At 42.0% G+C, this 21,962-nt stretch overlaps 1 protein-coding gene across 1 annotated transcript in view; it reads left to right on the top strand.

Moving 5' to 3' along the window:
* CERK (ceramide kinase) overlaps window positions 1-21,962 on the top strand; it is a 116,681-nt gene that overhangs the window by 68,905 nt on the left and 25,814 nt on the right. Inside the window, exons 7-8 of the mRNA XM_029615796.1 lie at window positions 15,233-15,307; window positions 18,340-18,492. Of these exons, the coding sequence (XP_029471656.1) occupies window positions 15,233-15,307; window positions 18,340-18,492 (228 nt within the window). The remainder of the gene's footprint in view (window positions 1-15,232; window positions 15,308-18,339; window positions 18,493-21,962) is intronic.

The raw sequence follows: 21,962 nt of genomic DNA, 5'->3' as shown, positions 1-21,962 counted from the left end.
GGCTTTCTCAGGCTTTCTTTAATTCCATTGCTGGGACGTATCCAGCACTCCTTTCCATTAAGAATTTCTTTTCCCACTGGTTTCCTTCTGCTCGGAACCAAATCTGAGGTCTTGCACCAGAAGCCTTTATTGACCGCTGTCGGGGAGGGTTATCTTGCCTATTTCATGCCCTCTCCTTGTTTGTTTAGCCCAGTCACTGCAGAAACCATCCTCACCTGGGCTATGTGCTCGTGGGCACTAAATTCAGCCACTTGTACAGTGACGTGGTGTTCTCCATGCCCCCCTCTCCGCCCCGTGCCCAAGAGCTGTAAACACGACTTCTGCAGCATCCCCAGCCCCGGTCGGCCTAGTGCACAGAGCGCTGGCTGAGGAATCGCACCGGGCACCTTCTGCGTGAAAGTGCGCAGCGCTGCCATTGAGCTGACCCAAGAAACGTCTCCTGATATTGCTCCCAACGCCATCTGCTTGGAGCTTCACACTGTCCTCTACCTTTTGAGGTGTTATGAATGTGTTGGTCCTATTGCCTCTTGTTTTCCCCTCTGCTTTAGAGCGTGAGGGTCATATTCAGTAGTCTGGGTAGTGGCCACCTGCTCCTGATGGATGCAGCGCTGGCGTGCCCGGAATGAGTTAAGTTCCTGCCTCGCTCCTGGTAGTTTTATCTTTTTCTTTTTGGTGATGGGTGGCTGGGAGGGTTATGGAGAAGCCATTTAAAATGAATACAGCTTCCGGGAAAGGGGCGTGGTGAGTGGGCCCAACCCACAATGATATTTCCTCCTTATTGTGGAGGGGTTTCAGGGGTGCTAGGCTTGGCAGAGAGGAGGTTTAGAATCAGGCTGCAGACCCCTTCACTTTGTACTTTTTTTTTTGGTTCTTTCACAGCACTACTTACGCAGATATCTTTGGGGATATCCGGGTAAGTAGCTCCTTTTCTGGCCATACAAGGCCGGATAACTTTCGGCCAGCTCTGAAGCAGACCTAAAGTTATCAACCCTCCCTAGAATGCCCCCCCCTTTTTTTTTTTTTTTTATCTGGCTCTAATTTAGCCGGATAAGTGGCTCAATATGCCAAATTTGCCTTTTAGATGAATAGCTTTTGAGTTATCCATCTAAATGGCTTTTGAACATGGACCTCTACATGTTTTGCTCCAACAAAAAATTCTCTGAGCTATATCTTGTACCCACAAATTTGGAACAGAAAAGTCTTAAGATGGGAATGCCCTGTATTGCCATTTCATATGAAAAATGCTTGTCCCTATTTTCGTGTTCCTGCATTTGACTGGTATAGCTGCGGCGCAAGGTGCACTGGTGAATTAACTCCAGGTCCTTTTGAATCTGGCACTGATTTTGTGTGTGTGTGTGTGTTAGTTAGTGTGTTAGTTAAATTCTGGTACTGGAGGTTTTTCCCTGTCCCCAGAAGGCTCACAGTCTGTCTGTACCTGAGGCAATGGAGGACCACAAGGAGCGGCAGTGGGATTTGGTTCATAGTCCACGGCTCTTAACCACTAGGTTCCTCCTCCCTGGTCTCGTTCCTTCGGATCGGGAAGCTTGCAGTACATTCTGTTTACAGTTTTAAACGCAGATGTTTAGCTTCATCCCTGCACCCACATGTTGCATTGCAGGATTGCATAAGCATGAGTCATTTCTGCCTTTTGTTGGTTGGCAGGACCATTTTGCTGGTGTCTGCAGTTTCAGACAGAAAAGTTCTCTGTTGCATTTTGCAGAGTTGAAATATGCATGATTCAGACTGTTAGAGGGAGCAGCTGGAAATGAATGGCAGTAGTCTTGAAAGGAATTGAAAGTAGTTAAATAATGCACAATAATTACTGGCTCTTGGTGTTCAGGTTTCTTTTTGTCTTTGCATGAGTTATGTGTAACTGTTTGTTAATATTGTATCCATTTTGGTAAATGGTATTTTTTTTTTTTTTTCAGAAGTGAAACGGGTCTGTTGCTGTGTCACATCCCTACTTTATCTTGGCTATTGTAAAATATTTCAAGATGAAACTTTGAGATAGTCACATTTTAAAAACTTGTGTGTGGTTTTTTTGTTGTTGTTTTTTACAGCTACTGTGCTAGTAGTTGAGGCATTGTCCATATGCACAAATAACACTTTTCTAATTAAAAATATATATATTTCGCCCAACAGGAACCACTATTTTCTGTTTATCTTCTTGTGGTATATCCTTTCCCCCTCTTGCTGTCATTAGGGAGCCATCTTGGATTGTCTCTCGTTTTCCTCCCACATCCCTCTCATGTATAAGACGCGTCGTAGAGCCAATACGGTATTATCATAGTGTGCATGGGTTACCAGCTCTTAGGAAAGTAACTAGTACTGGCCTGAACATAGATACTGTGTATATTGGTACAAATTCCATTTTCCAATCAATACAAGGATCTGCTGCCCAAAGATAAGATGCAGAATGGGCACTAAGTATAGCACAAAGACCAGAATTTGGCAGCACTAGTCCTGATCGCCATAATCTTCTGATCAAAAGACCTGGAAATCAGGTGCTTCATTATTACAAAATGTGCTGAGTATATAAAAAATGGTTAGGAGATAGGTTTTTTCGAGTGGAATGTTTATTTTCCTTAAAATATTGTTTGGGTTTTTTTTAGTACATAATAGCCAAAGTCCAAGCCTGCATCCTATGAGTCATTCATGATATTCTTCTGCCCAGCCCATGTTTCCCATTTTGAGAAAGATGAAACTAGCCTGCATTTCACAAGATGGGTTGTTTTAAATTTTTTTTTAAGAAGTTCTAGGTCGCATGTTTTATTAATAGATATAACATCGCAACTAACACTATTTACTCAGAATACTTTTTGGGCGTGCAGCATGACTAACAAAAAGATATGAGAGGGAGAATCACCATGGGATTTCCGTCCTGCTCTGTTGATGAGCCTGTCTGAGCTATAGCAGAGTGCACAGTACAAGGCAGCATCAAAGAAAGGGAGGTACAACTGATTTGTGAGCAAGGCAAGATGACACTGAAGCATTGGAAACGTCTTCCAAAATCATAGTAGAAGGCTAGAGTTTGCCATCTTTGATGGACAGTGTACATACCTCTTCATTTTCTCTGCTAGAATTGCTCCCGGACTGGATTTTCTGAATGCGCTGCTTAATTGTCTTTGCCAGTCTGACCACTGATACTGTTGCTAGGATCTCTGGGAACAGGAGAAGAGCAATTGCTACTGATCTGTGCTGGCTGCGTCCGCATACGGAAGACTTGAGAACGCCTTTCCAGCACCCACCGTCAGTTCCTGCTAGAAATTTCACATAAACGCTGGAAACAGGAAAGGAGCAGTATTGCAAATCTGTCTTGGCTATGTCCACGACAAGCGGCTTGTGAATGAGTTGGAAATAAGGCTGATGTGTTGGCTTATGATGTGCGCTTGGTGCACAAATTACAGATAATCAAAGGTTTTCCAGATAATGGATCAAGGCTCGGAGACTACAATTTTTTTCTAGATAATGTGAGTTTCCAGTTAATGGCTCATCGGATAAATGGTGCTCTACTTATTGTTTCATGAATAGTAAAGCAAATTAATTTTTAAGCACCCAGTTGGAGCATTTTATTTTCTATAAGACACCAAAATGCTTCACAGTATTGTAGGGGCTATGAGCTTCATAGAATTGCAATAGTACTCCATAATTTGATTATCTAAACATAGCAGTAAAAACTTTATAGCACTGGAAGTTGGTGTCTCTACCCAGCTCTTGTTAGGGGTCGACATGGGATCTGTAATAGCCAAAGAGTAAGCAGGATTTGGGCTTAACCTCTCATCCATATATCAAAGATTTGGCAGACTTCATAGCTATATTGCTTTTTATAAAGCAGCTAAATACTGGTAATATAAGTATTGCGATTTTAAAAGCATTAGTATTTGAGAATTTGTTTTGTACTTTTCACGTAATGGATAAAAAATCAGATATAGAACAAATTAGTATTGCTTTAGATAACCTTTAGAAGTAAGCTGCTAGCTGTGCAGTGTTCATATGCTCGTTTATGCAGTATTAATAACCTCTGTTAGTATTGATGTCCTGACATTTTACAAAGAACGAGGCCATCGTAGATTCTCTGTATGTCAAATTTCCCATTTAGAATCATTAAGACATCAAAGCCTCCTATTTGGTGTGGGTTTAATATTTCTTCTTATTTTGTTCTAGTGTCGGGGGGGGGGGGGGGGGGGGGGGAGAAAAAAAAAAAGCCCTGGGACCCAATCTATAAAAGAAATTTTGAGCCCAGGCGACCAGCATTACAGTTAAAGCGTGCTGAATGTATTTACTTTATAAATGATCTGTGTTTCCTGCACAGTGAGCAGTTATCTGGGTGAGTCTCTTAATGACCGAGAGCTTATTTAAAATTTTTCTGGACCACTTGCCCAGCAAAAGATGATTGATCTAAGCGCTGCACAATAAACTCCCAAATCAACAATAACAAACAGTACAGGCCACTGTAAAATAAATAAAACCAGCTCCTACAAGCTCTTCAACCACTGATTTCTAGATGGAAACATGCAAGCTTGCAACCTTTTCCTAAAGGTCAACTAGTTGGATTCGGATTTAATACGAAGGGACAGTTGGTTCCGAGTTGAGGAGCAGCAGTGGGAAATGCCCAGCCACGTAGTCTCACTTTCCTAACCGGTTTACACAATGGGACTGCAAGCATCTGAGCTGGAGAAGAAAGAAATTCCCAACTGCCAGCGTACCCGTGCTACTACTTTTCAAAACCTTTAAAAGCTAGGGACAAGATCTTGAATTGCACATGGCAGCAGCTATTGAAACTGTTACAGCAAAGGCTGTGCCGATACCCGCCGAGGGCAGCCCCAAAGCCTTCATGCAACCACGTTCTGCACCACCTGTAACTGAAGCATTACCCTCAAAGGAATCCACTGAGAAGGCTGTTGCAATAAGCCCAGCTGGGACTGGACTATGATCCTAAACAAACTCTGATCTCAGAGAGGACAAAGACAACTTTTTGTTTTTGTGAATGTTGGAGCGTGCAGGCTACAAATCTTTTAAGCAAATAAAATGTACCAGCCGAAGTTGTGTAATACGCAGTCTGCAGTAATTGAGCCAAAACATAGTCCTATTTCACTCCCATATTTTTTTACCTTTTCAGCTTGGAGAAAAGATGGCTGAAGGGGGATATATGATAGAGGTCTGTAAACAACCGATTCACATTTACTTGTTCTAATCCTCTCATGATGTTACTTTTTCAGATAATACAAGGACTAGGGGGCACTGCATGAAGTTAAGAAGTAGCACATTTAAAACAAATCGGAGAAAATTCTGTTACACTTTTAACACACAATTAAGCTTTAGAATTCATTGCCAGTTAAGGCAGTTAGTGTAACTTTTCCTGGAGAGAAAGTTCATAAACTGCTATTAATCAAATTGACTTAGGGAATAGCCACTGGTTATTAGTGGCATTAGTAGCATGGGATTTATTTACTGTTTGGGTATTTGCCAGGTACTTGTATCCTGGATTGAAAACAAGATGCTGGGCTTGATTGGACCCTGGGTCTGACCCAGTGAGGCGACTTTGTTCAGATGTATTGACTGATACTTTAGTAGCTCCGATTTCCTCCACAAATGTATTAGACAATAAACCCCACTCTCCTAAGGCCAGGATTTCTCTCTTTGATTAAAGCCAGTTTGTTCTGCAATAACCATTCTGAAATAGTTTGCATAGAGCAACTGAAATCTTTTTACCTGGTGGCCAATTTGGATATTGTCTGCATAACTATATGAAATAACAAAGGAGACAGGGCTGAACCCTGTGCCACTCCAGAGAGAGACTCAGGTACTATTAAGACAGACACCCTCCCATTAGTAAGAAAAAGGTCAGCTAACTCAGGACTGTGCCTCCTATTCCCAGACTGTGATCGACTAGTTCAGTGCTACCGACATAACAAGAAGAATCAGCTTGTTTTTCGCAGCTGGAACTTTATCACGTTTTTTGAGAACTTTGTGTACAGCCATAACCCACTAAGAGTTTATGGTGGAAACTCTTAGCAATGAACTTTACTTTTGCAAATATGACATTAGAAAAATAGATATGCCTTTTATCTTTTACTGCATGGTTATAAGGGACAAAAGTCCACTATTATACTAGATTATTTATGCAAATGCTGACTGGTATGACTTTTATTATGCTGTTACAATTTTAACCAAGCCCCATAATAATGCTTTTACATGTTGATTCTTTATCATAAAAATGTACACTTGCAGCAGTCACGCTATTTTTGTTAGCAGAGAACTGTAAAGTAAGAGGGACTAGTTTATTCTAGATTGATATAGAAGTTATATTTTATCATATATAATTTCCAAAGCAAACAAGCACATTTTTTGTGCTGGAGGAAAGAAGTCAACCAAATATGTTTCTACATTCCTACCTAGCGTGTTTTAACTGCTCGATGCTGCCAGCGTTACTTATATAATCTCTAGGTGCTGTGTGTGACGGAGATAATAGACTGGAGATAATACAGGGGGAGGCATTGCTTCTGTTACAGGATCCTAAAAGAGGACTTTGTGTATTCCAGGGTAGGGAAGAAATATCCCATTTGCTTATAGCATAATAAATGGGAAAGTCTGCATTGATCCGCAAGCTAAAAGTCGATGAAAGCTCAAGCCAAACAGCCTGACTCTGGTTCTGACTTGGCTCCAAAATCCCAGGGAGGATGAGTCAACTCAGTAGAAACTCTTTTTAAACTAAATTGGTAAAGGATATAAAAAAAGCTTCGGCCCCAGGGGAATCTGAGCACATCACTTCCACTTGAAAGCCTTTAATTAGAGTGGTTTCTCAGGGGTCTCCATAGGGAGTAGGTGTTACTGCAGTGATTCATGGGGAGAGGGGAAAAAAGCAGAGGCCTGGAAGCTTTTAGAGTTACTCTTGGGGACCTGGCATGGAGAGAGAGAGAGCTGTGAATATGGAGTCAAGGAGACTGAAGGGACAGAAGTGAAAAGGCAAAAATGAAGACTGAACATGGGATTGAGGGGGGAGAGAAAAACAAGGGGGGATGGGGAGTCAGATACATAATGGCATGGGGCAGGAGACAAATGAGGGGAAAATCAAGTAGGAGAGAAGAGAAAAGCAGAGGTGAAAAGAGAGTGACCTGCATGACAGGCCAATACAGTAGAGTGCGCTCCAGTGGAGCGCACTGTTAACCCGTGATTGGACGCGCGTTTTCGGCGCGCTAGCTTTACCCCTTATTCAGTAAGGGGTAATAGCGTGTCAAAAACTCGCGTCCAACTCCCCTGAACCTAATAGCACCTGCAACATGCAAATGCATGTTGATGGCCCTATTAGGTATTCCCGTGCAATTCAGAAAGCAAAATGTGCAGCCAAGCCGCACATTTTACTTTCAGAAATTAGCGCCTACCCAAAGGTAGGCGTTAATTTCTCCGGGCACCGGGAAAGTGCACAGAAAAGCAGTAAAAACTGCTTTTCTGTGCACCCTCCGACTTAATATCATGGCGATATTAAGTTGGAGGTCCCGAAAGTTTAAAAAAAAAAAAGTTTAAAAAAAAAATTGAAATCGGCTCACGGGTCGAAAACTGGACGCTCAATTTTCCAGCGTCAACTGTCAAACCTGCTGACAGCTGCCGCTCCTGTCCAAAAAGAGGCGCTAGGGACGCGCTAGTGTCCCTAGCGCCTTTTTGCCGCGGGCCCTCATTTGAATACAGAATCGCACGCGCACAGGAGAGTGGCCTGTGCGCGCGCCTCTCCCGCGACTTTTACTGTATCAGCCCGAATATGATCTAACAAAGAGCGACTCATGATGAAATGAGAAGCTTGGCTAGTCTGCAACTTGCCACACCAGATTCCTTTCTCTTTTTCCATCTGGAGTCAAAATTTGGAGAACAATAGATTCTTTATATTGTAAAACTTAAATCAGTGAGTGTTTGTAAATGTTGTATCAGCTCTTGTTTGTAAAGACAGGTCAGATCTCTTGCCTCAACTGTTGGTCAGCTTGTGTATCGAAATTCTTTTACTTCGGTTTGCAGTAAAAATGTTGCTGTAGGTCAGTGCTTCGCAATCACTGTGCCTTGAGAAAGGTCCTTCCTGTGTCCCAGTGCTCAACCTGACAGCCTTAGCATGATCCTCCTCCTGGGTTCATGCTGGATTCTATTGGACAGGGTCCTAAATCTTATTTGCTGCTGCTTTAGTCCTGCCTTCACGGCAACCAGACAGCACTGAGGAAGACCAGAGGGGGAGGGGCAGGAGCAGGGAACCCTCACAACAGTAAGTGGTAGGGAAAAGTTCTCTGCCTGCTTCCTGGAGTACAGGGCTGCTCTTTGTTGTGCGCTATTGCCTTGGAGAGTCACTGCCCCTGGCCTTATATTCTGTGCTGCAGGGACTTAGGACTCAAATGACAGCAGAGGGGGAAGTCATCCAGAGATGCAGCCAGGTGAGAATGATTTGTGGGTAGGAAAGGGGGTGAGGGGAGAAGGGGTTGAATGCTTGGGGGAGGAGGCACAGGATGCTGTTACAGCACTGCTGGGTAAGGGGAGTGGGAGCAGAGAAAAGATTGGAAGGGTAGGTTGGGCCATACGAGAGAAGGGGGAAGCGGAGGAGAGAGAGGATCTGGTAAGAAGGAGGGGAAACCAGGAATGAACAGGTGAAGGGAAAGAGAAGACCAAGGACTGAGAGAAAGGGAGAAAGGACCCTGGATAAGGGACAGAGTGATGAAGAGGGACAGAGAACCCAAAATAGAGAGAGAACCAGGTACTGGCAAGATAGAGATGAAGAAATGACTCGGCAATAGAAAGGGGAATGGAGAGGACCTTGGATTTGGGAATGGGGGAATTTTGGAAGATAAGAGGAGAAAGGGAATGAGGAATAGAAGAGAGAATAGGAGAAAGAGGAGGAGGAATAAGGAAGGGAGAGCATCAAGTGAAAAAAAAGTATTAAAATATCAACTCAAGGAAAGAGGCAAAGAAGGATGGATGACAACGGAGAGAAGGGGAGAACAAAAAAAAGAACAAAGAGAAGACCCGAGAGAGAGAGACACTATAAGCCAGAGACTTTCAAGGTTGGAAACTTTTATTGCCTGATGAAGAATATTAACACATCAGCATAAAACACATTGGGAGACCAATCTAAGTCTGACATGGATGTTTCTCCGCATAGAATTTACATGTTGGGAAGAGTTGAATTTTGTTGGCTAATTTTGACTTATTCTAGTATATAATTAATTATCTTGTATGCAGGACATACTCACCAGCACAGAGGCTTTTGCATTGGGCCAAAATATATTTTCTGGTAACAAAACAAAGAATGTGCTTTTAGGAATATTTTCCCTGGGGACAGTCTACCAGACTTCCTGCCTCCCATCAAAATGAACTGCTCCCTCACTGCACACACTACAGGGAACAAGTGTTAGAGGGTCACTCAGGCTAAGATTACCCTATCTCCCTCCTTCCCACTGTAAGCAGAAGAGCTGTGTTTCTTACCTGTGACCATCTCCTCTGCCAGCTTCAATCCAATGTTTGAATGTGTAGGGCCCTGTAAACCCTCAGGATCAGCTGATTTTGCATGTTCCGATGTCAGACCCAAGCAGGCAGAATGAGGCATGCACAGGTAAACAGTGCTGCTCTCTTCCTGCTGGTGAGGGGAAAAGTGAGAATTGTGCATGATTTGGTTTAGTGCACCACGAGGACTTAGCAAACTTGAAAGTATGCAATGAAATAAAAAGAAGTTGAGAAACACTTCTCTAAGCGGAGAACTATAGCAGAAAGCACAAACATTTTAAAATTCTAATTCATAAACTCAGTAAACACAGAACATAAAAATCAATACAACAAGCAATTAATGCAGGAAATCACTTACAAATAAAATAAACCAATAATGAAAAACATGTGTTCATTCAAGAGAATAGTCTCTTAACAAGGGTGACAAACAGAACCAAACTGATCCCTAGATTCATCAAAATACTATAAATTTCGCATGAATACCACCCGCAATAAAAAAATAAATAAATAAAGGGCGTGGTCAGGGTAATTTTTCAATTACTGAAATGTGTGCTATTTTAGCACCACTATATTTCCACTTTGCAAGCTGAGACGTGCCCAGACAGGCATGTCCTTGTTTTGGGCTGCTCCTGGGGAGGGAGGTAGAAGAGAGAGAATCTTTATAAGGTTCTCACAGTATTCAACTATTTATACCACTATAGGAGGGTCATCTAGTAACTCCAGGTGAGGTTTTTGTGGTGGACTGGGGTTTTGGGGCCAGTTTGACATGCACAGGCAGACGTGTGAAGATTTGATGCGATTTGGAATGAGGAAAGATGCACACAGATGAGGTTTCTGCAATGTTCTCTTGCCCTAGCTTGATAGCACCCAGGTAGAGATGCATCAAGCAAGGGCAAGAGACCATTTAAGTAGAATAGGATCACACGCATAAGAGGAACAGATGTCAAAGTACAATCCCTGAAAATTACTTGAGTACAGCCATATAAATATGAAACAGACCAGTTCTGACAGACATCAGAGTTCCCCAGAGAAGAAAGTAGCATATTACTGTATTTCTAAAAAGAGACTTCAGTTAGCATTCAAGGAATTCATAGATCTTAAAAAGGAAGTCTTTTTGGTTGAGCAACCCTAGTCAGTAGAGAATCAACAAAGTTCCCTTATAATCCTATGGTTTGCTTCTGTTGGCCCTCATGGATAACTGAGAAGCCATTGTGCAAACCCTATAGACCTTGTAGCAATTCCAACTTATTTGCTTTGTCACTTCTGCAGAGAGAGAGGAGACTGAAAGTAAGAAATCGGCATTTCTTGATGGCAAAGTGTTTGCTGACATACGAGTGTATATTTTTACTGGGCATGTTGAAAGTATTTATAGTTAACTTGGCCAGCAGTCACAAAATGAACAACCTTTTATAAGGTCAAACCTTTTATTTTTTTCCCCAAATTAATTTTACATTAGTTTTAATTTAACATTTATAAATGGAAGATGAGTGCAGAGTAATTAATATGTTTACTGCCAAGCTATAAATGAAAGGCTTATCTAAATGTTGAGTGATACAACAACTGGACAGAATGTAACATCATTCCCCTCTAGTATGCTGACTGCATCTTGTCAAGTGTGCTGTAAATAATTTTTAGATCTTAAATAATTGACAACTTATCTTTTGTGGGGCTATTTTATTCAAATGCAGACACATGGCAGACTTTGCCTGGAGTGTATTGCAGTTGGCTTCCTTGATGGTGCAGCCATGAAATTCAGATGTTTTTAAGCCCTAAAAGGTCTTGTGGAGAGAGAAATATGTTTTTCTGTAGGCCTCATTATGTATCTGCTGGATTTTAGATTGCTGGTTGAAATCAGAGAATATAGCTTCAGTTTTGAAGGGATTAGGGGATCAAGTTCTGCAAAAGCCAGTTAAGCAAGGAAATCACAACTGCACCAGGTTATGCACCCCAGCAAACGGATCCAGGTTTCGAAATTTCAATTAGGTGACTTGCTTTGGCCAAGGCAGATAAAAGAATAAGAGGATTTTAGAATATATTCAGACTGCGTTCAGCATCAGAAGTAACCACTGCCTCTCAAACACTGCTATGAAGTTTAGTGCTAATCCCTGGATGTCTAGTTTTTTGCACAACTATCTGAATTAACATCCTATGTCAGTTATTTTGGATACAATAGATGGTCTTTGGTTATGTCCAAATAATAAAAAATAGCATGCTGTTCCATAAGCTGTGTTCAGCATGGCTGCCAGAAATTCTGTTTGTGTTTATCTGGGTTGCCACAAACATAGAATGCTTCATAAAAAGTATATTAAAGAGCGAGAAAGCGAAATCTGAAGACAAAAATACATTTTTGTTGCTTTTCTGCATGACATCTTTAGATGTACAGTATATAAGTACAGTTCAAACCAGTTAATGTTCAGATTGGACCTGCTAAGAGACGGCAAGCTCATTCATGCATGACTAAACAGGAGAAGTGTGCTGCAATCGTTAAAACTGCAAAGCCTGATGTATCCGTTCCTGTGTGGACACTTTTTTTTTTTGCCATACCATAGCAAGCACCCAGTGAGTAATGAGATTCAGAGAGAAGATTTTACAAGACCATGGCTAACTATAAGACATTCTTTCTTGAAAATAGTTATTCACGAAGCGGTAAAACCACTGTCCAGTCTGAAAGGATCTTCCCACAAGGCTGAACCAGAAATGATTTCTTGTATATAGTGTCTTGAGCTAGTTTGCTTAAGTTGCGGTATTTTTATATTGCTGCCTTTGTAGATCCAAATATTGGTATTTACATAATAGTTTCCACGTAATTGATGCTAAAATAAACTTATACCACTTATTTGTTGTAAAAGAATGCGCTGCCTCAAAAAGAGGCATGGAAATCAGTGATAGGTGCATATGTTATAAAATAGCCCAGGCGCGTGCATATGTGCTCCTGATTTTGCAAGTGGGCGCACTCAGCTACGTAAAGTCTGGTTTGAGCCATGCAAGTGGGGGAGTCTTTTATAACAAGCGTGCGTCCGTGCCATGACCAGTTCACCCAGTCTAGAGCTAGGTCCTCCAAACCCCAGTGGTTCTTTAGCCTACACTTCCTCTCTCTCCTCAGGGATGACTGTATTATTATTTATTTTTTTTTATAACTTACCCCTCCTCCATAGCAGAAGTAAAATTAGGCAGCACTGGACCTGGGCGTGCATCTTTTGGCCCAGGCCCCACCCACACCCTGCCCCTTTTTTTTTTCTCCAGCTCCAGATGTGCATGCGTCGGCACCTGCACGCCCCTCCCCCCACCTTATAAAGTCGGGTGGACACGCGCCTGTGCTAGATGCTTGCGCATCTCTGAAACTCCACCTTAATGGCTAGCGCGCTGGAACATAGTGCAGGTGGAGTTCCTTTTGGAAATGCATTTCATGTCGCTGGACTGGGACTGTATTGTTGGCTAATGATGAATTGTTTTCAGCTACTAGGGCTTCCATACTGCTCCATGTGCACTTGCTTGCTTTCTGTCGGGCCAATACAGTAAATCCCGCGGGAGAGCTGGCGCTCCGAGGCGAGGGCCCGCTCGCCCAACGCGCACCCAGGCCACTCTCTTGGGCGCGCGATCAAGTATTTAAATGAGGGCCTGCGGTGTAAAACAAAAGAGACACTAGGGACACTAGCGCGTCCCTAGTGTCTCTTTTTTGACAGGAGCGGTGGCTGTCAGTGGGTTTGACAGCCGACGTTCAATTTTTCCGGCGTCTGTTCTCGAGCCTGCCGACAGCCACGGGTTCGGAAAACGAATGCCGGCATAATTGAGCGTCCGTCTTCCGACCCGCGGGCACATTTTTAATTTTTTTTTATTTTTGGGGCCTCCGACTTAATATCGCCATGATATTAAGTCGGAGGGTGTACAGAAAAGCAGTTTTTTCTGCTTTTCTGTACACTTTCCCGGTGCCGGCAGAAATTAAAATGTGCGGCTTGGCTGCACATTTTACTTTCTGTATCGCGCGGGAATAACTAAAAGGGCCATCAATGTGCATTTCATGTTGCGGGCGCTATTAGTTTCAAGGGGGGGGGGTGTTGGCTGTGCGTTTTCGACGTGCTATTACCCCTTACTGTACAAGGGATAAACATAGCGCATCGAAAACGTGAGGCCAAACGCGGGCTAACAGTGCGCTCCACCAGAGCCTGCCTGTGCGTTGAGTTCCTAGCTGGTACAGCTCTGTTTTACCTGGTTAATAAAAGCAGTGCTGTCTTACTGCTCTTGCAAAAAGGAAATGTCCCTGGCTTGTTGTTTTTTCTTTAGGAGGCAATCTCTCTTATTTAAACCAACTCAGTTGTGCCACAGATCTCTGACAGTTCCTCTGAAACATTACAAAATATTGCAGCCTGTGGAGTACATTGCCAGCCTGTGCCCTGTTATAAGAGTAGTTTGAGGACAAAGTCCTCGAAATGACTTGGATAGTACAACGGTGGAGTGGCTTGGTAATCATTCATCTACTAAATAAAGTTTTTAATATTAGAATGCCTTTGATTAAATATTCCATTCTTATGTTTTCCTTATGTAACAGTGAAAAAAATGAAGGTGGAGACCTATTCTTTTCTTCTAGGTACAGAGCAGAACAACGTGTGCTCACATCGGGAATACTGGGGATTATATTTATAGGGGTGCAGTGTTTACTGTTCCACTTTTAATTCTTATTGTGTACACGTGACATTGGCTGAAAGGACCTGCCGATAGATCCAGAAACGTAAAACAATAACCTTGATGATAATGTTAAGAGATGCAAAAGCTCATCCCTTGTGCTGTAAAGTGCTTAAAGAAAAAGAAGTCTCTGGTTCCTTGTCCTACAGATTTCAGTTCCAGCCTGTGCTAAAAACACGGACACTGGAGCCAGGGTCGGGGTAGTGCTGTGCATTGCCACGTGGAGGGGCCCGGGTTTGATTTTCGGCTCTCCACAGGTAGACTGGGCTTAGGGAGGGAATTGATCATTGGTCAAAGACAACACCTAGCAGCCAGATTTAGGGTGCATGAATGCTGGTTTCTAGAAGGAGCCCTGGTGCATGACCCCCCCACCCCCCAGCCTTGGACTTAAGCTACAATGATTGGACCTGGGTGAAGTTGGGAGGGGATGTGGAGTTCCCTGGGTGGTTGCGAATGAAAGCTCATGGCACCAGTTTCCAGCCCTGGTTCTGATTGAACTGGAAAGCCAAAAGAGCAGGAGGAAACTGCTGGGTTAAAAAAAAAAATAAATTCTTCATGATCTGTATCTTTCATACAAGGCAACTTAGTTTTTACATAGAAATTTCTTTCCCATAGCTACTTGCAGTCACCATGATTTTGGTACGGGTATCGGATGTAAGGGTTGTGCAAAAGTTCTGCAGTGCTGTTTGCACATCTTTTTAGCATGCAAAGATTTTCTTTTTCATGACAACGTTTGCCTGGAACTAAATGTATACCTTGGCAAAACTTTGTGTTTCAAAACCCATTGCACAAGAAAATGACTGGCAGCATTTTGTGGATTTTTTTGGCACAACTATTTTGTTACATAGTGATGAACGCCGGAGTGTTTTGTTTTGGGTTGTTTTCTTTTTCAAAAAATAGTTTTGCCACAAATACAAGAATATGTATACAGATATCTGCAATTTGGAGGGGCAGGCCCAGCCTTTAAATCTGGCTTTGCAGATAGAAATAACTTTTCTATATGTTCTGTAATGGGAGTTAAGAATCGAATGTACAGTGCCGTTCTGTGTGCTGAAATGTGACATTTCATTTTTCATAGGTTCCACTGATTGTGTGTGCTATGCAACAGTAGGAATCAATGATCCAGTGACCTCAGCTTTACATATTATTATAGGTGAGTATCGTTCCATTGTTCGGAACCTGTCAGACTTTAATGTAGGCTAATATAAAGTTGGCAGTGCACTAATGCACATTTCAGTTTGCATTGTCCACCTACCTGCCTTTTGTGCTGTAGTTGCCCTACAGGTTACTCCACCTAAAGTTGTGGTAAGAGAAATTTAGCAAATAGTAAGCTCGCAGAGCAAAAATAATATAGCCAATATTTGTATGTACTAGTGAGTTGATTACCGGTATTTAAATGTAGGGATCTGTTCACTTATTAACTTGGGATAGAAAATAGCCAGTACCCTGCACAATCAGAGTTTTATGGCTCCCACCTACCCATGCTTATGCAGTGCTTTTTTACAGGTGTTGGCTATTTTTCAGGGACATTTTATTAGTCTTTATTTAAGTTCTTGTTGCCTGATAAAACATATTTTCTGTGGAAAGTCTATTATACAGGGAGTCCCCAACAGTCTTTTAATATCTTGTCTTGAGGCCTACTCCTACAGGCTTTAGGTGTAAGAAGAAACAAAACAGTATCTGGACCTAACTTATGCTATTCCTAATCTAAATCTATTTTCTATTATCCACACAAGCCCTATAATAAAACTCCACCTCAACATATGAGATGGCGAGGGAGCAACAAGATATGAATAGGTGTGCATAGCAATAGTTAGTATTGCTTTTTTAGAGATGAAAATCCAAAGCACTCATTAGGAACAAATGTGGGCGGCAGCAGCGATTATATTAAAATGTTAGATCTTATGTATGCATATTGCAAGTAACATGGCAGAAAAGGACCAAATGGTCCACCCAGTCTGCCCAGCGAGTTTCTTATGGTAGTATCTGCCACACTGTGCAGGTTACCCTCATGTTTTCTCTTAAGGGTAGCAAGTGCCACTCTGGGCAGATAACACAACACAGAAAACCTACTGCTAGCAACATTTTTACTGGGTGATGAGCCTTCTTGAAAATTCAGGCAGTGCTGCTTGACATGGTTTGCCTATGGACTTGGTGTAGAAGCATACGTGCTCATAAGTGTGCAGAATTTGTAAGATGTGTAACATTTTAAGAAAACATGAGTGTTCAGACAAAAACACATCTGTTATTTTTAATGTTTCAAATTAAACTATTTTATGCATCACAGAATAGCACAATCATTAAACAAACCATAGCAATAAAGGAAATAAAATAATCCTGTTCAAAAGTATACATGACCTTAGTTCTTAATATCTCGTATTGCCCCCTTTTGTATAAATCACAGCTTGCAGTCTTTTGTGATAGTGGTGACTGAGGCCCTTTATTTTCCGTGTGATAAAACTGCCCATTTCTCTTGGCAGAAAGCCTCGAGATCCTGTAAATTATTTGGTTGTCTAGCATGACCTGCATGTTTGAATTCTCCCAAAGTGGCTCAATGATGTTGAGGTCAGGAGACCACGATGGCCACTCCAGAACTTCCACTTTCTTCTGCAGCCGCTGAAGGTTAGACTTGGCCTTATGTTTCAGATCATTGTCATGTTGGAAAGTCCGCCCCATGTGAAACTTCCTGGCTGATGAATGCAAATTCTCTTCCAATAATTTCTGATAAGATACTGCATTCACCCTACATCAACTTTGACTAAATTCCCTGTGCCGCTGTAGCTCTCACACCCCGAAAACAGCAGAGATCCACCTCTAAGCTTCATGGTAGGGATGGTGTTGACTCCTCTCCAAATGTAGTGTTTATGGTTGTGACCATAAGTTTAATTTTGAGCTCATCACTCAAAATTATTTTGTTCCAGAGGCTTCTCTATGTGCTGTTTGGTGTATTGTAAGCAAGCTGTTTTGTGGTTTGGTGCACTCTATCATGCAGCCCATTTTTGTTCAAGTAGCTCCTTATTATGCATGCTGAAGCATCCACACTACTTTGTTTCAGAGAAGCCTGTATTTCAGTAGAAGTTGCTTGTGGGGTTTTCTTTGCATCCGTACAAATTTTCCTGAATTCTTTCTTGATCTGGCTTGGTATTAACCGAACCTAAAATTTTTCCATTTCTTGATCACAGTGGCATTTTCAAATTTTTTGATATCTTTTGATATCATTTTCCTGATTTATAAAGTTGAACTCCTTTTACTCGCAGATCCCTTGACAGTTCTTTTGCTTTTCCCATGCTTTAGCAATCACTAGTCAGTGCAGTCCTGGATGAAATGCACAAGGGTTTCTCAAGAGCTAAGAACCTCATTGACTATTTATACACAGACACTAATTACAATCATACAAGACACAGGTGTGGATACCTACCCTTCATTGCCATCTCAACTGTGGTGTGTCAACTTGAGTGTATATTATCTGCCCAAATATTCAAGGGTATACAAACTTTTGAACAGGACCATTTTATTATTTCCTTTATTGCTATGGCTTAATTATTGTGCTATTCTGTGATGCCTAAAAGTTTAATTGGAAATATTAAAAATAAGATGTTTTGTCTGATCACACATGTTTTCTTAAAATGCTACACATTGTATTTGTGTGTGTGTATATATATATATATATATGAATCAATTTATGTTCTTGGAAAAAAATTGTTACAACATAAAAGATAGTCTAAGCTGATACAGGTTAGTTATTTGTTTTTATATTTCTAATACTACCTAAAATCAGTGGGTTCCAAGTTAATAAAATGTAAACATTTAGGGAAATGTAGGTATTGATCACAAAGCAATCTGACTGGCTCTAGCAAAACTGGATTGAATTTGTTGAAACACTTTTTAAAATGTAATTTTGTTTTGTACCTTTTATTAAATTACTTTACAGTATAATAGTATGTATTGATGCTTTTAATATCCTGGATACAGTTTTATGCCTGCATCCGACACCTGTGTCTTTATGATTACACTCTAGCTCTCCATATGTTCTCTTCCTTCTGTTGCAAGTATTATAATAGAGATTTTGGCTACATGTTTTGGAGTTAGAATATTTTGATTACAGTAAAATCATATTCACAGAAAATGTTATTTTGAAGTAAAATAGTTTACTTGCTAATGAAATGTATTTATATCCTTCAAAAGGTGACTCGCAATGCATGGACGTGTGTTCGGTACACCACAATAATACTTTTCTGAAATATGCTGTCTCCCTCTTGGGATATGGTTTCTACGGTGATGTGCTGAAAGACAGCGAAAAGAATCGATGGCTGGGTACAAGCAGATATGATTTCTCAGGTAATTTATTGTACTTTTTAAATTGCCTACTGTATTTTGTACTCCAGCGTATGCTTAAAATATTTGTCTATATTTTATCTGTGCGCATATTTTTGATTGCAGTAGTAATACTGGCTGGGTCAAAAAATGTCATGTCCCATAAATCAGGATGAAGTATTGACCTCTAGTAAGCTAGCTCACATAGCAGGCAGTTGTCCATGCAATGCCACTACACTTCTTTGTGCCTATATTTGAGGCTTATTCTATAAAGCGGATAGAATACTTTACTTGATAGAAAACAATATTGTCCCCTATGCAAACAATGTAATCTCCTGTCGATTACCGTTCCCACTCTTAGGAGCAATGTTTTTTTCATTGTAAACATCCTATACTTAGTGTTCGTCTCTTATAAATATTTAACTTTTGTGCATGTTGCTTTGATATCTAAGTTGGGCATATATAGGGACAGTAACTTTTAAACGAGCATGCATGTGTCCACATAAGCATGTGTAAGGGCATGTGCATGCATACGCTGGAATTTTAAATCATCCACGCAAGTGCGGGCATATAACATAAAATATACCTGGTGTATGGTTGTGTGCTCCTAATTTTGAGCGGCTATGTGAGGAAACATTATTCATGTGTCTTTCCTTAGGACTTGTCGGCTTTTACACACGCAAGCAAACACATTTTTAAATCATGTGTGAATTAAAGAAATAACCGGTTTGACCACTTAGTCCACCAGTCTGTCTCTTGGTCATCAAGACCCTTCTGTTTCTTCAGCCTGCACTCCACCCCCCCCCCCCCCCCCCCCAGTTTACCAGACACTCAGCCAGTCAGTTTTTGGCCGTAATGAGTTTTATTCAGCCTTACACCTGAAAAAGAGCAGGAGTAATTATACGCAGGTAACTGCCCGACACGCGTTGCATTCGGTTTTAAAATCGGGATTTACTTGCATAAATGTTGGTCCTGCAACTAGGTCTCAAACAACTTCTAGACCCTGCCATATTCAAGGACTTAGATTAGGGCTTCCAAAACCTGTCCTGGGGACCCCATTGCTAGTCAGGTTTTCAGGATTTCCACAATGAATATGCATGGAGTCTCAGTATATGCCAATTTATCTCATGCATATTCATTGTGGATATCCTAAAAACCCAACTGGCTGTGGGGTCCCAGGACTGGTTTTTGGAAACCCTGATGTAGATAGTTTTCTTGCTGTCAAGAGTCAAGACTACTGCATCAGAGTAGCCTCTGTTTCTCAGCTTTCTCTTTTCAGTAGGCAAGCTGTAAGATAAGGACTTTGGATCTTCAATCACCATCAGACCCTGGTGGATAAGGCCACTGGTGTCTGCTAGGCTGAGTGGCCTATCCCTGCTCAGTCATATCAGGTCTGTATTCCAAGAGTTATCCTGTGGAGTGGCCTTGCAATCATTGGCCAAGGAGGGAACACACAGATTAGTTTGTCAGCCACAGCTAAAATCAGTGCATTTTTCACTTCTGAACCTTTTTATCGGGTTCAGCTGAAATTGTTTCTGGCCTGATGTTCTGATGGGTCTCAGAGGGGTTGCCCCTAGGCCTCTGTTATGCTCACAAACGCCTTCTTGGATAGCTCCCACTCTCCTGGATCCTAGTGTGTGTGCCGACTGAGGTAATTCTCCTGCCTGTTTTCCATTCCTGCTATATGACTCACTGTTGGCCTTTTAGGTGGACTTCTGCCCAGCTCATCAGGCTTCCCGTCTCCATCTCTAACTATGGACTCCAAGTGCCTCCTTACCTGTTCACGTATGCTACTGCCATAGCACTATCCAATAGCACTGTTACATCTTTTCCCCTCACTCTTGAAAGAAAGCTGTCGAGTGCCAGCCTGATTGCTCTTATCTCTAGCTGATTTATCATCGAGGAGGCTTCCCTTACCAACACTTGCCCGTCAAGGTGGGACCCTAGGCCATTCGGCTGATGTCTGTTATAGTCACCCAATTGAGTAGATCCAGACTAATCCCTGTTACTAAACTGATATTGTTCAACCACCGCCGGAGGTTCTTCCTGGTCTCTGCTGCTAGAACAAGCCTCTTCTCGCAACTCTTGACGCAGGGACCACTATCCTAGTAATGCCTGTTACAAAGAACACATCTGTGCCCTTGCCCAGGGGACCAGATCTATGGCAGCAACCATTGATCCTAACATTTGCAGGTAGGCCCTTGCCTTTGGCTTCCTTCCTGCTACCAATTTTTTCACCTGGGCCTGCAGCTTCAAGACCTTTTCCCGGGTCATGAAGGCCTTCCCTTCCTTTATATCGAAGTGTATTCCCAGATGCACTGGGGACTAAAGCTATAAACAACTCTTGGACTCGTTCACTATCCACCCCAATGCCTCCAAGAGCTTTTTTACCCTTAAGATGGAGTACCCGCTCTCTAGCCTCGACTTAGCCCTTACCAGCCAGTCATCCAAAGAGGGGTGGACCAGAATCCCTTCCTTCCTTAACACATCTGCCACTATTACAGTAACTTGGGTAAAGGTGCATGGCACCATGCCCTGACCAAAAGACATGGCTTTGAATTGATAGTGGTTCCCCAGAGCTGCTAATCTCCCATACCAGATATGTTTCTGCTAAATCTAGAGAGGTAAGAAACCCTTCTCTCCTTACTGCCCCCCTCACTGTCCTCAATGTTTCCATCCTGAGACGGGGTATCCTAAGGTATCTATTTACCATTTTTAGGTGTAATACCAGGTGAAATGTGCCTTCTTTCTTTGGAGCTATAAAATAAAACAAAGAGCATCCCCTTCCCTTCTCGGACTCAGGAATTGGTACGAGTAGTTGATTGAATGGCTCCTTTCTTTATTTGGAATCTGCATAAGGAAATTAAATATTTGTTGGGAATAGGGGGCAGCCAGTTTGCTGATTAATCTCTAGGTCCAATCCTTCGTAATATGGGTCCACTCCTTGTAAGACCTTATTATCCGGCCGCCTACTGGAGGAAGTGTGGAGCGGATCCAGAAAATATTATTTGGAACGTGTCAGAGTTCTCGCATCTTGGGAGTCTTTCTCTGCTTCCCTTGGTCCCCCCCCCCCCCCCATTGTGGGTATGACCCCCTAGCTGACTTATATTACCTTGAGTCTTTGGGGCAACCTTTAAAGGTTCTTGCTACCCTTTGACCTCCATTTTTTGACAATGTCTGAGGTTTAGAATCTCGTAGGTTCTTTACCAATTTTTCTAGAACTTTCACAAATAACCTTTAAAGGGTAGCCTGCTTAAAAGAATCTTGGAGGGTGAGTTAGCTGTCCACTGTCTTAGACGCAGGAATCTTCTTGCCATAATCACTGCAGCTATTTACTTGGATGATGTCCTAATTAGATCATGTCTGCTACCACCACTGCCCCCGACTCTACATTGGCAGTTTCCACACCTGCAAAAGTGTCTCCTTTGCCTATATGCCCTTACTGTAGCCACTTTACCATTGCTCTAGCTACATATCCACCTGTAGAGATAGGC

This window comes from Rhinatrema bivittatum, chromosome 9, assembly GCF_901001135.1.
Source record: "Rhinatrema bivittatum chromosome 9, aRhiBiv1.1, whole genome shotgun sequence".
NCBI classification, from domain to species: domain Eukaryota; kingdom Metazoa; phylum Chordata; class Amphibia; order Gymnophiona; family Rhinatrematidae; genus Rhinatrema; species Rhinatrema bivittatum.
The sequence above is the reverse complement of the archived record's forward strand: the minus strand, read 5'-3'. Positions and strand labels throughout refer to the sequence as shown.